The 14,271-nt window shown below is 46.7% G+C and overlaps 6 protein-coding genes across 6 annotated transcripts; 4 read left to right on the top strand and 2 right to left on the bottom strand.

Moving 5' to 3' along the window:
* The first annotated feature begins 425 nt into the window (after nucleotides 1-425).
* F4813DRAFT_375475 (tryptophan permease) lies at nucleotides 426-2,512 on the top strand. The gene is made up of 2 exons (XM_049245020.1): nucleotides 426-952; nucleotides 1,029-2,512. Exons 1-2 carry the CDS (start codon nucleotides 667-669, stop codon nucleotides 2,321-2,323), a joined length of 1,581 nt encoding a protein of 526 aa, XP_049095192.1. The 5' UTR covers nucleotides 426-666; the 3' UTR covers nucleotides 2,324-2,512.
* Nucleotides 2,513-2,715: 203 nt separating this feature from the next.
* Nucleotides 2,716-4,275, top strand: F4813DRAFT_393910 (uncharacterized protein; the record flags this gene model as incomplete). The annotated part of the gene is made up of 6 exons (XM_049247494.1): nucleotides 2,716-2,967; nucleotides 3,021-3,234; nucleotides 3,298-3,389; nucleotides 3,457-3,842; nucleotides 3,905-4,004; nucleotides 4,060-4,275. 6 exons carry the CDS (start codon nucleotides 2,716-2,718, stop codon nucleotides 4,273-4,275), a joined length of 1,260 nt encoding a protein of 419 aa, XP_049095191.1.
* F4813DRAFT_276906 (uncharacterized protein) lies at nucleotides 4,112-5,446 on the bottom strand. Its single transcript, XM_049240450.1, has 3 exons — nucleotides 5,279-5,446; nucleotides 4,370-5,181; nucleotides 4,112-4,156 (listed from the first exon to the last, which is right to left on the bottom strand). Exons 1-2 carry the CDS (start codon nucleotides 5,337-5,339, stop codon nucleotides 4,397-4,399), a joined length of 846 nt encoding a protein of 281 aa, XP_049095190.1. The 5' UTR covers nucleotides 5,340-5,446; the 3' UTR covers nucleotides 4,112-4,156; nucleotides 4,370-4,396.
* A 1,164-nt stretch (nucleotides 5,447-6,610) lies between these two features.
* On the top strand, nucleotides 6,611-9,690 carry F4813DRAFT_375461 (glycoside hydrolase family 13 protein). The gene is made up of 4 exons (XM_049245019.1): nucleotides 6,611-7,217; nucleotides 7,330-7,367; nucleotides 7,673-7,960; nucleotides 8,046-9,690. The coding sequence occupies exons 1-4, from the start codon at nucleotides 7,204-7,206 to the stop codon at nucleotides 9,200-9,202; spliced, it is 1,497 nt and encodes a 498-aa protein (XP_049095189.1). The 5' UTR covers nucleotides 6,611-7,203; the 3' UTR covers nucleotides 9,203-9,690.
* Nucleotides 9,691-10,251: 561 nt separating this feature from the next.
* F4813DRAFT_393907 (putative aldehyde reductase) lies at nucleotides 10,252-11,316 on the bottom strand (the record flags this gene model as incomplete). The annotated part of the gene is made up of 4 exons (XM_049247493.1): nucleotides 10,252-10,718; nucleotides 10,788-11,113; nucleotides 11,170-11,180; nucleotides 11,242-11,316. The coding sequence occupies 4 exons, from the start codon at nucleotides 11,314-11,316 to the stop codon at nucleotides 10,252-10,254; spliced, it is 879 nt and encodes a 292-aa protein (XP_049095188.1).
* A 1,076-nt stretch (nucleotides 11,317-12,392) lies between these two features.
* F4813DRAFT_276815 (uncharacterized protein) lies at nucleotides 12,393-14,192 on the top strand. Its single transcript, XM_049240449.1, has 2 exons — nucleotides 12,393-12,839; nucleotides 12,886-14,192. The coding sequence occupies exons 1-2, from the start codon at nucleotides 12,750-12,752 to the stop codon at nucleotides 13,999-14,001; spliced, it is 1,206 nt and encodes a 401-aa protein (XP_049095187.1). The 5' UTR covers nucleotides 12,393-12,749; the 3' UTR covers nucleotides 14,002-14,192.
* The last annotated feature ends 79 nt before the right edge of the window (nucleotides 14,193-14,271 follow it).

The following is a 14,271-nucleotide window of genomic DNA, read 5'->3' as shown; positions in this document are numbered from 1 at the left end:
ATAATATATTAATGAGATGAGCCATTCACATGATACTTAGCTTGAGATAGCATCGTAAGTGACATTTGATACCTATATGATTTATAGAGAGGTATGCATGCGGAGCTATAAAACGACTTGAAGTTCTAATAGACCTTTTGCTTCGTTCCTCTACCGTTCCCGTCTAAAAATCTCATATCTAAAAGTCTCATATCCAAAGACGTATAACTAAACCCTCGTCTTACTTACTCTTTTGCACAATCCTTTGTTTCGATCGTCAATACAAGGAAGCAAACCTGGATCCTGGCCTCCCCCCTAATTTCTCAAAATCCCAAGGGGAGGCAAAAAACCACAACGACATAGTTACATAGGATCATACAAACATCACACCTCGGTGAGAACTAACAGCACCATCTGCCTTCCCGATTAGGTAGGTCAGAACATGTGCCAACCTGTTTCGGGCTTAGCCCGGCAGGCTTTTGCCCAAACACCATACTCACGTGAAATGACGTGCTTCAATACATGCAAAATCCGTTAAAAGCCTGTAACCTAGACGCTTGATATATAATCGACAATGCGAGCTGCTAGGTTATGCATGTTGTTGGTCAGGGGGGTAACCGACGAGCCATGACAACGCTAGTTTAGCAATATCTCAAGGCGAGCCTAAGTCTAAGCGACAAAAGCTGCATGATGGATGTCGACGCGGAAAAGAATGCGCAGGCTACGGCCACTGCGTCCCATGGGACCGCCGACTACGGATATGTGGCGGAAGATAAGCTACGGCGTTCATTGTCCGCGCGCCAGGTCCAGATGATAGCTATCGGGGGCACTATCGGGACCGGTCTTTTTCTGGGAACGGGAAAGGCGTTGGCGACCGGCGGACCGGCCTCGTTGTTGCTTAGTTATGCTATCGTGGGAGGCATCGTGTTCGTGACGATGCTGTGTCTCGGTGAGATGGCTGCTTTTGTTCCAGGTAAGAAGATATGCCGATAGTAACCGATCACCGATCACACACAAGCTGTACCTATATACTAACTTACCCCTTAAAGTGGCTGGCTCCTTTTGTTCCTTTTCGGCGCGTTATCTAGATGATGCATGGGGTTTCGCTCTGACGTGGAATTACTGGTTTAACGATGCCGTGTCTACGGCTGCTGATCTAGTTGCCTTGCAGCTAATCCTCCAGTATTGGACCGATACCTTCCCGTGGTACGCTCTCGGGCTCATCATCTGGTTCTTACTCATTTTGGCCAATATTATAAACGTACGGGCCTATGGCGAAGTAGAGTACTGGCTGTGTCTCCTAAAGGTTATCACCATTGTCATCTTCATTATCCTGAGCATCGCTGTAAACGTCGGCGGAAACACGACACACGAATACATCGGTGCGCGAAACTGGTATATTGGCGATGCGCCCTTCGTGGGAGGTATCGGTGGATTTGCTAGCGTCTTTGTAACAGCGTCTTTTGCCTACGGTGGCACCGAATCGATCGCTATTACTGCTGGTGAGACTAAGGATCCGGCTCGCCAGCTACCGCGAGTTGTTAAGAATGTCTTCTGGCGGATATTGTTCTTCTATATCCTTGGCTCCCTGATGATCGGCCTTAATGTGCCGTATAACTACCCGAATCTCAACTCTAAAAACACCCGTACCTCCCCTTTCACCATTGCTTTCCAGATGGCCGGGTCTAGAGTAGCAGGGTCTTTCGTTAACGCTGTCATCCTCACGAGTGTTATTTCGGCAGGAAACCATGCCCTTTTCGCTGGGTCTCGTCTATTATACACCTTATCCATTAACGGTCACGCGCCCAAGGTCTTCGGGCGTTTGACTCGATTCCAGGTCCCTTGGGTATCGGTCCTCTTCACCTCGCTCATCTCCGGTTTACTGTTCGGCGCATCTTTTATCGGCGCCGGCCAGCTGTGGACGTGGTTGCAAAACCTTGTTGGTGTCTCCAACCAGCTATCATGGATCAGCATCGGCATCGCGTCGCTACGTTTCCGTGCTGGCTTAAAGGCGCAGGGAAAGGAGCATCTCCTGCCATTCAAGAACTGGACGTATCCGGCAGGGCCAATTATTGCTATCGTACTCAACAGCTTTATCGTTCTCGTCCAGGGGTGGAGCTGTTTCAGTCCGACTTTTAGCGCTGTGGACTTTGTTAGTTATTATATCGAGTTGCCCTTATTTGCCTTGATGTTCGTCGCGTGGAAGTTGATTAAGAAGACGAAGTTCAAGAAGGCGAGCGAGATGGATCTAGTTACTGATGTGTATACGAAGGACGATGTGGAGCCGGAGGAGGAAGGATGGGCCGGAAGGGCTAAGAGAATCGGTGGCTGGTTCTGTTTTTAGTTGTGTAACTCGATTTAGTTATGGGTTAACTACCTGTTATCTGGTTAGGTATGTATGTAGTTATAAGTTTCAATATACCCTCTCATATTCGTTTCTTGTAAATTTTCGACACCTCTCGTACGGACGCCATGTTATGTTGTGATACGAATTAATTATCCTCATCTTCTATTATTTGCTATTGTCCGGTAGAAGTCTTACTACTGGAGATATTATCTAATTTTTGTAAAATAAGTTCCACAAGGGCCTGGGCCATGTGTTAGTGGAAGAGCTCCGAAACCGAGGCCGAGGCCGAGACCGCGGAAATAAATTCAAACCGCCACTAATTCAAAGACTTTATAAGCATTTAGAATAACTGGGGTTCTCTTTAAAATTCCATTTTACGACTAAACACCATGTCGTATAGATCCGTAAGTGCGTCAGAGGGATCTACGAATGATTCTGATACTCTCGTTCAATCATCGCAGGTTGGAGACGATGTTGAAAGCGGAAGCATGGCCCCGCCTGTTGGCGAACAGGGCCAGTCGGACGGTCTTGCAGAGCATGGCGACGAACAAGGTCAAAATGTATGGCAGAAATTGAAGGGGTTCTACGAGAGGAACATTGGTCTATTCTTCGTGTTCCTCGCCCAAGTTTTCGCGTCGCTGGTACGTTAAATAGTCTCACTCAATGTCAACTATAGGTATTAACGACGGAATAGATGACAATGACAACACGGCTGCTCGAGACGGGCTTCGAGACGAAGTTCCACGCCTTGCAGATCATCTTCGTGCGCATGCTTGCGACGGCGATATTGGGTTCTCTGTACATGTGGTACAAGAAAGTCCCCGACTTTCCGCTTGGCCGTCGTGATATTCGGGGCCTCCTGGTGTTGCGGGGGCTGACTGGCTTCACGGGCCTTTTCTGTTCTTACTGTAAATTTGATCTATCTCTATATGCACTTGGATGAAACGACTGGAGCTGATATCTGTTACAAGACTCGCTCTCGTATTTGAACATATCAGACGCCACGGTGATTTCCTTCCTGGTACCAACTATGACTGCCTTCATATGTTTCATAGCTTTAAGAGTAAGTATAGCGAGTATAGCGAGCACCCGAAGCTATATTTGAAGCAGATATTGTTCTAACCCGTCAGGAACCTTTTACGGTGAAAGAGGCCATAGCAGGTTTGATTGCATTCGCTGGCGTGCTCTTTATCGCCCGACCGACGTTTCTCTTTCCGCAGCATCGATCACACGAGCCGGAGATCAACGGGACGAGCTTATTTATGGTAGACCAGCCAAAGGGCATAGTCCCCTCTGTGCCTGCAACACCGGCTGAACGCTCTATCGCCGCGCTCTTGGCCGTCATCGGCACGTTTGGCGCTGCTGCCGCGTACTCCACGATTCGAGTTATCGGGAAGCGTGCACACTCGCTCGTGAGCGTCAACTACTTCGCTGTTCTTGCGACCGTCGGGTCGTTCGCTATTATCCTTATTGTTCCGGACTTGCACTTTGAGATTCCTCAGAATGTCACGCAATGGTACACTACGCCTTTCGTTGTTTGTTTTACTAGGTACCTAGTTATGGCTAATATATTTGTAGGACTTTACTGGTAGCTATAGGCATAGCGGGATTCTTGCTACAGTTCCTCCTGACAGAGGGTCTGCAGAGGGAGAAGGCGGGTAGAGCGACGAATCTCATAGTAAGTCATTATTACCCAAACGCATGTGAGGTCTGAAACTAAATAGGGGTCCTAGTATACGCAAATGGTTTTCGCGCTCATCCTCGAGAGAGTGGTCTGGGGCACAACACCTCCCGTCGAAAGTCTCTTTGGTAGTGCCTTGATTATCGGGTCTGCGATATGGGTTAGTCTACAGAAAAGTAGAACGGCCACCAAGCAGAAAGCTCCGGTCGTCGATGAAGAGCGGAGCCTTTTAGGGGCTGATGCTCCTATAGAGAGTCGTGAGGACTAACGTTTCAACGAAGCAACGTTCTGTTCGATTTGGTCCTATTATAATTGTGTAGGTAGGCCTTAATAAAGTACCACTCCAACGCGATATCTCGTACCTTTAGCCCATTGAGTTTCATAAAATATTACGTGTTTGTATAACAATGACCATGATGTCCTATGTGATTGGCAGACATCTCGTATACAATATGGGGAGTATCCATCTCCGCTGCTCGGTCCGTAATATTAGCTGGTAACTGCCAGGTCGTCGGCGCTAGCTTGTACGGCGTATGCTGCGAATACCCAACTGGCGGTTTAAATTTCCTAGCATCTACAACGTTCACGGTATTGTGGACGGTCGACTTGTATTTAACTAGGGACAAACCACATAGCGAAAACCCTTTACCATGTTTCCTATATCTCCATATAATGAAGCTTACGAAACTCAGCAACATTAATCCAACTACTCCACCAACAGTTGCGCCAGCGATTACGCCAGCCATGAAACCGTGTCCTGGCGCTGGTTTACTGTAGGTTAAAACGCCAGAGGATGTATTGCTATTCGGCTCCGGGAGCGGTGTCCACCGTCCATTCCAAGATGTGACCCAGTCGTTCTTACTGACCTCTAACGTCCGGCAATTACTGTCCATGGCCATTACGTTCTCGCTATTGAGATTAGGCCCAGGTGCTTGCGATAGGAAGCATACCGCTGTTTGTAAGTTTGCGCCGAAGAAGGCATCTTGTAAGAACGCGCGGCCGAGGGCATATCGGCCGTTCGACGCTGTGTTGCAGGGGAAATAGGGGGTTGGCTTGTCGACGAGGGGTTGGTCGAGGGTTAGGTTTAGGTGTGTGAATAGAGTCCCAGCAAGTAGACTCGTATTGATGGCACCGGCCATCTGCCCTGGCGTTATAAGGAATGTATGGTTGATGACTGTACATCGTGTATTAGCGAAACGCTATAAAAACTTGACGAAACCTCTCCTTTAGAATTGGTAACCAAGGTGTATCAGTTGATGATGGTATCGTACTCACTACTAGGTGCAGCACCGAGGCCAAGACACCCCGCGAATAAGGGATACTCGTTCCCATTGGGATATCGAAGCCGCGTATCACTCATAAGAGCCATAGCAAAGTTATCAACGCTAACTATGCTACAATAGCTCGAATTCGGTCCCAGAGAAACACGGTTGGTGTACCGCTTTGCATTAGCCCCTACAGCATCCATGTCCGACGCGTAGTATGCGCTGGCGCCGAGAGATATTTTCGGTGCGTCTCCGGTGCCTGCTGACTCGTTGTAGATAGCGCTAGATTGTTGTGCGTAGCATGGTTGACCTGTGGCTGTGGTTTTTCCGCAGTAAGTTGCGCCGGGGAAATATGATTCCCACATCCTCCCGGCGTATACGGTGACATTTTGCCCGCTTCCCAGTGTTACTTCTACTGCATTCTAAGGCCCGTTCAGCCCGAGCGTCTTATTCGACCACCGCATCGGTCTAGGTACCGTCATCGGATCGCTTTGCTAACGACGAGGTCGCCGAGCTAATAGTTGTCGGTATGATTCTTTCACTGGCATCTCCTGGTCACTTGAACTTTGGGGTTAGATGCTAAGGTTCTATTGAGGAAATTTCTGAAGGTGATAAAGAAATATTAGTCTAATTTCACCTTCCGCTGCATTAAATCCTGTATTACAATATAGGAGCTCCGTAGTTCGCTAGATCTTAAGGCTCAGCTAAATATGGTAGGAGTTGCACCAACTAAGTAGCCAAGTCAAGTCTTGAAGAGCGTGGGTTAAAGGGTAACACATATCGTTCTCCTATTCCTAATGTCACAGAGTATCATGCATGATTTGTCCTTGGTATTTATAATGCACCCCGACGCGCTCCTCAGTTTGACCTCTGGAGCCATATCATAGCATTATACTAAGCGTATATGAATTAAGGAGTTGTGTAGTCTAGTCATCTCAGTGAACTAGTTCAAGCAGACTAATCATATATAAAGTGTATATAATTCAGGTTAAGCTGTAGCTGTGCAGGTAGGGAGGTTTCATATTTTCGGTAGACATGGTTGCGCTACCGCCCCCCACGATCTACCCTTGAAACCATGAAGGATCATCACGACGCTGAGCGCATCTCAAGTTTATAGCCGCAATTGGCTTATATATCTCATGTAAGTTCCTGTATTTTTAGCGAAGTCGAATTTCAATTTCCAATGTACTCTCCTGGGCTTCACATTTCTATGCGGGGGGTTTTGTTGAGTAGCACTGGAGGAACATCATGAAATGATAGGTCACATATATACCCCTTAATAATTCGGGCCACCCTAGAAATCTCGTGGAATAGAGTCGAAGAAATACAAGTTTACTGCCTTAAAGCTCTAAAGAACGCTCTTATTTTGTTCCCATTTGCTAAGGATGCTTGAATGTGATGAAATCGCATGGTGGCAGGTTATGTGGGGGCTTAACAACATTGCGAGAACGAAATTGCTACATGATATAAACCTTTTCCCGGGTAGCAACGGGGATTTTAATGAAGATTAAAAGAGGTTTGTCGTATGCTTCAACCCATCTTAGCTTGTGAACCCCTTTGTGGGATTCGTTTTAAGCCTCCACCAATGTCCGCTCAAAGGAGGGGACATCTCTGTAACTGGATATCCGATAATAGGATCCAAACATTATGCGGTGCTACTAGATAGCTGCAGCCAACCGCCTACACATATAGATTTAGTTCGCCTGATATTTATGCAGGATATTGTAGATCTCAGCGGTAAGATGCGGCTCGACGTCAGTTGATAGTTTTGAGGGGAAACGCATCGGTGCCCTATGTAGACAAGTTTAAAGTATGTTGCTGCCACCAGAAGAAAATCGTAGCAAGAACCTGAAGTTACCATTGAAGTTTTCGAACTTTGATATTCACATAAAAATGGCAGCGACCGAGTCATCCTATTCGACGCCTAAGTGATGGAAAGAAGCCGGTGTGTTAATCGAACTCTCTGACCCCCGAATACCTTGTGTCTGCTGCTCAAATCAATGCTATATTGTAGAAGTATAATGCTAGTGAATGAAAACTGACCCATGATACCCTAGTGGTTTACCAGATATATCCCGCAAGCTTCCAGTGTCAGGTAGGTGCACCTTGAGGCCATCCTATCAGAATAGTATTAATTATGTATAATCCGATGTGGAAAGCCTGGATTGACTTCAGGATGGGGCACCGTAAAGGGTATTACTTCGCGGCTGGACTATCTGAAGTCCCTGGGCATTGATGTGGTCTGGTCGTCACCTATCCTTAAATCTCCACAGGCAGATATGGGCTACGATATTACCGACTACAAGCAGCTCGACGAGCGATATGGGACTCTGGAGGACATTGACGAGTTAATTGCCGAGCTTAAGAAGCGTGACATGAAACTAATGATGGACCTTGTAGTGAATCATACCAGTAATGAGCATCCGTGGTTTCTCGAGAGCCGCGCAGGCATCGATAGTCCAAAGCGCAGCTGGTACATATGGCAGAAGCCGAAGAGCATTGGCCCTGATGGCGTACCAGAGCCGCCAAACAACTGGGCGCAGATTCTAGGGGAGGCCAATTCCGCCTGGACATATGACGAGAAAACCGGCGAATTTTACTTAAGTCTTTTCACGCCGGAGCAGCCAGACTTGAATTGGGAAAACCCTGACGTGCGGGCTGCTGTTTGGGATGTAATGCATTTTTGGAGTGCGTAGTATATTCATTTGCCCCTTTTCATATCTGCTTTAATATCAGAGCCTGTACAATGCTAACCCTACTGCAATGACTCGAGGTGCATCTGGTTTCCGAATGGACGTTATCAATCTAATATCCAAAGTGCCTGGTTTTCCTGATGCAGATATAGTATTGGACCCTGGGCACAGGTACCAACCTGGGTCTAAATACTTCGTTAATGGACCGAGGCTACACGAATTCCTACGAGAGATGTACCGGGAGGTGCTGAGTAAGTACGACACGATTACGGTCGGCGAAATGCCCGGAGTCGGCGGCGAGAAGGAAGTCCTTCGGAGCGTCGGTGCCAATTCTGAGGAGTTGAGGATGATCTTCATCTTTGATCTAGTTGATATCGACAAGCCGAACGTTAGAATGGCCCTTAAGCCATGGGATGTCAAAGAGATGAAGTCGATTATCACGAGGTGGCAGCGTGTTATGATAGAGAACGACGGCTGGCACTCGGTGTTCATTGAAAACCACGACAATCCCAGATCAGTCTCACGATATACCGATGACAGTGATGAGTGGCGAGAAAAGGGGGCTAAGCTCCTTGCCCTAATGCAGACCACTCTCGGGGGTACACTTTTTGTCTACCAGGGCGAGGAGATTGGTATCCGCAACGCCCCTACGACCTGGGACATCTCTGAGTTTAAGGACATCGAGACCATCAACTACTGGAAGAAATGCGAAAAGCTGTATGCGGGCGACAAGGAGAAACTCGCCTACGGCCGCAAGGTAATCGACATGAAAGCGCGCGACCATGCGAGAACGCCTATGCAGTGGACCTCAGGGGAGAACGCAGGATTCTGCGACCCGGGTACTAAGCCGTGGATGCGAGTCATGGACGATTACCAAAAGGTAAACGTCGAGATTCAAATCAAAGCAGACGACCCCAATGTGTTTTCCGTCTGGCAGTTCTGGCAATGGGCTCTCAAACAGAGAAGAGATCACGCAGACGCTTTCGTGTACGGAGACTTCCAAGAGCTGTCGCCCGAACACCCGGAGGTCTTTGCATATGTTCGTGCAAGTGTTAAGGGGGGTCGCTGGCTCGTCATTCTCAACTTTTCCAAGAAAGAGCTTGAGTGGATGCTACCATCAGAGTTCGAGGTTGAGTCTTGGACTACGGGTAATTATAGGAAAGGTGCTCCTGAGAAACCGAAGCAGTCGGGTGTGTCTTTGAAGCCTTGGGAGGGCGTATTGGGGAAGCTCAAATAGCCCCTTAAGCCATAAAGCGAGGGGATACAATAGCTCGCGAATTAGGAAGGGTCGAGACATAATCGGTTACCTTTGGGAGATAGTATATTAGAGTTATCTCGGTAATTGCCTTGGTTAAGTGTCAGTTCAGCCTATAACGTTCCTTGTGCTTTGTAACAACTAAAGTAAAGGAGTAGTTGCATTCACTTATCTACATAGTAGCATGATAACAACCACCAAAAAGGTTATAACTTAAAATAATTCCCGTAATCTTCAACAAGTTTCCGGAAGCTTAGAAGTTGGTCGAGTGGTTACGGCTGCTCTTTACGTAGGTTGTCGACCCCTGGCATGTGTAGGAAGGAAGGGGCATGGTCAGGGGTCTGCTGTGCACGACAGTACGCTTGGATCTGCTATTACTTCCTGTCATCGGGGCCTACTGAAAACTTTGCGCAGCCGAAAGTTCGATGCTGACGAGTGTTGAGCTTTTACGCTGTATTTTTTTTTGGTCTCTTCCCTACATGTACCCCTCTCCTTTGTTTTCGAGATTCCTTATAGAGAGTTCGATTTTTAAACATACGTAAGTTAAATCAATTGGCTCATTAGATTTGAACTTGCTAGTGTAACCCTTTGTTTGAACCTTTGAATTCGAAGCTGAGCTAAACTAGAGTATACAATTGGACCAAGTTAGGGCGGACCTGTTGTGTCACTCCTATTATGTCACAACAACTATTACCCATTCATCAAATGAGTGAAGTGCTTATTTCCGAGTACAGTTATATATTTCGACACATGTCATTTAATATTATAAGATATAGCTAAGCATTAATACAGGCGAAACTTGAGACTTGGATAATTATTTGACCTAATGTTTTACTTCACATAACCCGTAACTAGTTAATCTTCATTATTGAACTATGGATGGCTTGGAAAAAGCTCCCATACACTGACAAGACATGGGTTAAGCTGGAAGACAGTATATTAACTAGTTGGAGTTACTATAGTTTTCACAATTAGTGCTGAGGAAGCGCTGTGTCACCATCCTCTAAGCTCCTAAAATGGGTTCACTGCATCTAGTCGTCTAGACTAGCCTTGGTAGGGTCCCAGGCAATAGGGGCAAATACGTCCGTGTTCAACTTCTCAACGTCCTCCTGGGATAAGTCAAAGTCGTAGATTGCGGCGTTCTCGATGATTCGGGAAGTTGTAACGCTCTTGGGGAGCGGGAGATAGCCCTTCTGTAAGCTCCATCGAATCAAGATCTGAGCTTGAGTCTTGCCGTATTTCTCGGCGAGACTAACCAGAGTCGGGTCGCCGAATCGTTCACCTCTGACAACGGGACAGTAGGCCTCGACGGCAATGTTGCGCTTCTTAGACCACTCGGCGATATCCTCGCGACGGCACCATGGGTGAATCTCCCACTGGCCGACTGAGATGACACCTCCTTTGCCCTTACCACCTCGTTCGGCTTCAAGCTCTGCAATGTGCTTTTCTAATTCGTCGAGATGTTGGACACCATAGTTACTGACGCCAATAGATCGGACTATAAACTGTCAGTAAGCCACACCAACAATATTCCCAAAGGCAAAAGGCGACAAGAGAATAAACATACCCTTGCCCTCCTCAACAGCTTCCACGAGCGCTTTCCAAACTCCCTTTCGGGCCCCTGAGCCACCGTATGGCGCATGGATGAGTATGAGATCGATGTAGTCCAGGCCCGCAGTTTTCAGACTCTTGTCGACTTGTGCCTTAGTGGCATCGTATGACATTAGAGTTGGGGGAATCTTGGATGTGAAATAGATCTCAGACCGCGGTAGTCCGCTGGCCTTGATGGCTTTGCCACACCCTTCTTCGTTCTTGTAAAAGACGGCCGAGTCGATGTGGCGGTAGCCGGCTTTAAGCGCATCGGCAACGGCCCTCTCAGTTTCCTCTGGCGGACTGGAAGTAGGTGGTTAGATTAGACAGGTTAGGTATCTAGATAACACTGAACTCACGTTAAGTATACCTAAGAGGTGTTAACTAGACCGCCTATAGTAATGTGAGTTTATAGAATATAAAGCACTTACACCGAAACCCAATAGGGGGATTTCATGGCCGCTGTTTAGCTTGAAAGTGGAATTGATGGTGTAAGAGGTCGCCATGTTTCTGCTAGGGGCGTAGCTGGTTAGCTTGATGTGGGGATGCCTGACTAAGGCCACGGCCGCGGGATGATAACATAGTCGAGGCCGGAAGCTTGTTTTAAGCAGGGCAGAATAAAAGTTCATCCGGTGTAAACTCATGGCCGAGGTATAGTATAAATGTGCTGGGAAGAAAATGAGTACTTGCCTAACTTTCTTCACCTGGGAAGAATACCGCTACTATTTTATTTTGGTTATAGGAGGTTATAACCAGAGAGGACAGTCTCAACTCAGGCTGATCGATGGAAAACTCTGGGATGGAAAAGGGGAGAGATCAGTTTGAAGGAAAAGCTCCAAGACCAGAGACTAAATAATGGGCATCTATTTATACGTAGTGCATCAGTAGTCGCTACTAATTGATTATCAAGCGAGCCATACACTATTTAGGACCGAAGAGTCATCACCTTGGTCGGCTTTTGCTTAGCTATCTCCGCTGTCTCCTCGACGAAGAATATTTACTAATATATCACATATCACCTTTCTCCTCGGGCATGTTGTAGAGTAAGGTAAGGTAGCGTCGACGGAGATAGTGGCCGCATTTAATTGAGGTCATACTTAAATCCTAGCTGTTGCGATATTCAGCTTAGAAGCTACGGAAATTCTAGCGAATGATACTATCGGATCTAACGAGAACTGCCGGAAGGAGTGCCGTACGTATCAGGTATCTCCCTGCGGTAAAGATGTCCTCTGCTTGACTGCTATGTCCCACAGGGTTCCCGGGCGCGCGGCTTTGCTTGGAAATGCTAATGTTCACGATATAACCTAAGGTAGCATGGTCGAGTATTTTACGTAAAAAAGAAACCCCGCTGCATTATAGAGACTTTGCTGTTAAAGATTGAAGGGCAATTCTATTTGGCGGCTATAATACCATATTACGTAACATAGTATGTAGGTGTAGGTACATAACTAGTACAGATATAGTGGTATACATCAACTTCTGATTTATATTGACGTCATTAGCCCTTCATAGCTTTTTATGCAGTACATGATGGCTACCTTAGGTAGTCTTGCTACTACATATTAACTTTTATAGGCGGGGTGTTGTTATCTAGGTACAGCTTAATAACTACTATCGCGTAGCGGGTATGGACTAATGGTGGGGTGAGGTGAGGGGCATTTCTTTCAATACATAGTCCCGCCAAGTTATGATGAAAGCTTCATTATACAACCGTTGTTAATTAGAACAATCGCTGTGTGCACATTAACAATCATTTGCACGTCCTATCCATTACACGTTTAAACCTATTTACAATTCAGGCGTCAAATCTTAAATCCAAAATATCTATAACTATTCATTTAGCTTTGTTATCTATTTTGTACACTCCCTCAAGTGGTGCGCTCATATATCTTAAAAGATAATATAGTGGAGATTTATACCGATAAATAAACCGCCAGCTATGCAGCTTGTTGGATCCAAGGCGTCGCAAGGCCTAGATGAGATAGGCGAGGGGAGCGTCACTTTGATCCCCGTAGAGCCAGAAGACATGGTAAGTCTGCACCCCAATCAAATGATATGCAATCTAACAGGCCAAGTGGCACGCAAACAATCTAATAGGACCCCAAGATGTCGTCAAGGCGCATGCGATCCGAAAAGTGACGACAGAAACGAAGACCGGAAGTACAATATCAGAGAGGGTACATACCGATCTTACAATACGAGTCACTTCAACCTTCTTCGACCCAGGCGCGTCGCAATTACATGTATCAGGCACTGTGATCGTCGAGAACAACTTTGTCAGCCTCGGACAGTACCACACGCTTGACCTCGAACTGAACCGGCCCTTCACCTTATGGAAAAACTACGGCTGGGATTCGGTAGCAAAAGAAACGCTAACAGATGCGCTGAAACAGGACAAGGAGGGTGCCGTGGCGGCTGTTGTGATGCAGGAGGGTATCGCGAATATCTGCCTAATCACCGAATACCGTACCATACTTAAACAAAGGGTAGATAGCACGATACCTAAGAAGAGATCGAGCAGTTCAGAACAGGACTCGGGAATGAAGCGATTCTTCGAAAAGACCTTGAGCACCTTAATGCGCAGCATAGATTTCTCGGTCCCTCGACCGCTACTACTTGCCAGTCCCGGGTTTGTCGCGGGAGATTTTAAAAAGTACATATCGGATGAAGGTGCCCGAAGGACTGACAAAACAATGATGGCTATGGCCAAAGAGGCGACGGTAGTACATTCAAGTTCTGGGCACCTACACAGTCTGAACGAAATACTCAAAAGCTCCGAGGTCACGGCAACTATGAAGAATATGAAATTCTCTAAGGAGACAAGAATCATGGACGATTTCTTTGACAAGTTACGAAAGGACGATGGCCGAGCCTGGTACGGTACGGCACCGGTTGAGAAGGCCGTCCGGGAAGGTGCCGTTGGTAGAGGAGGTGGTGTCTTGTTGATCAATAATTCGTTATTCCGAAGTATGGATATCGCGACAAGGAGAAGATATGTGGCCATGGTTGATAAGGTAAAAGAAGACGGAGGAGAGGCCAGGATACTTAGCAGTGACCACGAGAGCGGGCAACGATTAGATGCCTTAGGAGGCATCGCTGCTATACTTACATATCCTATGCTAGATCTAGACGAAGACGACGAAACAGGTGCCGATGGAAATGCTGAGACGGAGGAGAACATGATAATATGAATTCTTCTACCATCCTCCCTAATTGAATTGGCACTTGAAGCAATATTTTGCTAAGTTTGTTACGTTAATTATTTAATTATTGTCTTCTAGACGGGACCTCGTCATGTAGCTCGATTAAACAATTAAGTGGACACCTAAATATAGAAATTAGATATTACGTGAATTTGGTTGGAGGCATAACATGTAATGACGCACATAAGTCTCGAATTGAGAAGATGGCGCTAAAAGTACAAAGAAAAGAGGACTCTACGTCATTATGCGCCGTTTCCT

This window comes from Daldinia decipiens, assembly GCF_022478715.1.
Source record: "Daldinia decipiens strain CBS 113046 unplaced genomic scaffold F4813scaffold_51, whole genome shotgun sequence".
Taxonomy (NCBI): Eukaryota; Fungi; Ascomycota; class Sordariomycetes; order Xylariales; family Hypoxylaceae; genus Daldinia; species Daldinia decipiens.
The sequence above is the reverse complement of the archived record's forward strand: the minus strand, read 5'-3'. Positions and strand labels throughout refer to the sequence as shown.

Bases quoted from the DNA above. Each gene is read 5' to 3' on its own strand.
- F4813DRAFT_375475 (XM_049245020.1), top strand. From the start codon at position 667: ATGATGGATGTCGACGCGGAAAAGAATGCGCAGGCTACGGCCACTGCG. The intron at 953-1,028 runs GTAAGAAGATAT...TACCCCTTAAAG, and splicing joins GATGGCTGCTTTTGTTCCAG to TGGCTGGCTCCTTTTGTTCC.
- F4813DRAFT_276906 (XM_049240450.1), bottom strand. From the start codon at position 5,339: ATGGGAACGAGTATCCCTTATTCGCGGGGTGTCTTGGCCTCGGTGCTG. The intron at 5,182-5,278 runs GTACGATACCAT...CACGATGTACAG, and splicing joins GGTGCTGCACCTAGTAGTGA to TCATCAACCATACATTCCTT.
- F4813DRAFT_375461 (XM_049245019.1), top strand. The intron at 7,368-7,672 runs GTAGGTGCACCT...TGGACCTTGTAG, and splicing joins CCGCAAGCTTCCAGTGTCAG to TGAATCATACCAGTAATGAG. The intron at 7,961-8,045 runs GTGCGTAGTATA...CAATGACTCGAG, and splicing joins GGATGTAATGCATTTTTGGA to GTGCATCTGGTTTCCGAATG.
- F4813DRAFT_276815 (XM_049240449.1), top strand. From the start codon at position 12,750: ATGCAGCTTGTTGGATCCAAGGCGTCGCAAGGCCTAGATGAGATAGGC. The intron at 12,840-12,885 runs GTAAGTCTGCAC...TAACAGGCCAAG, and splicing joins CCGTAGAGCCAGAAGACATG to TGGCACGCAAACAATCTAAT.